The sequence below is a fragment of the Stegastes partitus genome, unplaced genomic scaffold (assembly GCF_000690725.1).
Source record: "Stegastes partitus isolate 25-593 unplaced genomic scaffold, Stegastes_partitus-1.0.2 Scaffold1628, whole genome shotgun sequence".
NCBI classification, from domain to species: domain Eukaryota; kingdom Metazoa; phylum Chordata; class Actinopteri; family Pomacentridae; genus Stegastes; species Stegastes partitus.
The window spans coordinates 1-1,011 of NW_007579359.1; the positions used below are offsets into that span (position 1 = coordinate 1).

At 49.5% G+C, this 1,011-nt stretch overlaps 1 protein-coding gene across 3 annotated transcripts in view; it reads right to left on the reverse strand.

Moving 5' to 3' along the window:
• Window positions 1–7: 7 nt before the first annotated feature.
• Window positions 8–1,011, reverse strand: part of LOC103371686 (KAT8 regulatory NSL complex subunit 1) — a 40,174-nt gene continuing 39,170 nt past the window's right edge. For all 3 annotated transcript variants that reach the window (XM_008301094.1, XM_008301095.1, XM_008301093.1), the window contains one exon: window positions 8–762. In XM_008301094.1, coding sequence (XP_008299316.1) covers window positions 511–762 — 252 coding nt within the window. In that variant the 3' untranslated portion in view covers window positions 8–510. The remainder of the gene's footprint in view (window positions 763–1,011) is intronic.

Genomic DNA, 1,011 nt, shown 5'->3' on the forward strand with positions numbered 1-1,011 from the left:
GGTGGAGGGGTGAGGAGGAGGAGGGGAGGGGGGTATTTTTTCTTGTTTTGTTATTTGTCACTCCACTAAAAATGTACATGGGAATTACAAGCAAACTAGTCAATAGAAAACACCCTTTGGCCATATTTTGAGGAGTCCGCTACATAGTGCGCTACAAGTGTACACGCGACATATGAAACACCACTAAGCCCCCATGTACATTGTTTAGCCTACTACAGAAATCATTTTTTGTAACGTGTTGTTTTATACTTTTTTTTTTTTTGTTTTTTTTTTTTAAACATTTATCTTTTTTTTGTCGGTTTTTTTTTCCTGTGACAAAAACAAGTGTAGGGAAAGGCTTCTATCTCCATAATGTTCACTAAAAACTGTGAAAAGTATTAGACTGATGTTTGAATATCAAACAACAGGAACCCATTTAATATCTTATTCTGCTCTGAGGTTCTGCTTGTTAATGCCAGAGAGGAGCTGTTGGTGTCGGGGGGAGCCGGCCGGCCTCCGCCTGTCCGTCATTCATCGGTGGGTGGAGGAGGCCTTCTGTTTCGGGCCGGTGCCGCCGCCGCCGCCGCCGCCGCCGCCACCGCTGCTGCTGTCGTCGTCGCAAGGCAGCTCCGTGTCGTCCGAATCCAGACGTCCGTAGGCCGTTGCTCGGCAACCTGAGATGCTGCGCATTCGGGGCCTGATGTGGTGGTCGCTCTCGGCCTCGGGCTCCGGGGCCGGGTCTTCTGGCAGGGGGAAGCTGCGACTCTCCCACGGCGCCACCGTCTGGAAATGGAACAGAGCAGCAAGTTTAGGTGGAGGGCAGCAATCAGAGGAAGACGAGCCTCAGCAAACAAAAGAATCAGCTTTCTATGAGCCGACAGTCGATCACGCTGCCTGTTAATGACTGATCAGGGTTTGGTTTTGCAGCCCTGCCTCTGTGTCAGTAGCACGAGGGGTGATTTTCATTAACAGGTTCTGGTTAAAATAAATGGAATGTGCTACTTTGGCTCTGATGACGCCACCTCTGTCTCT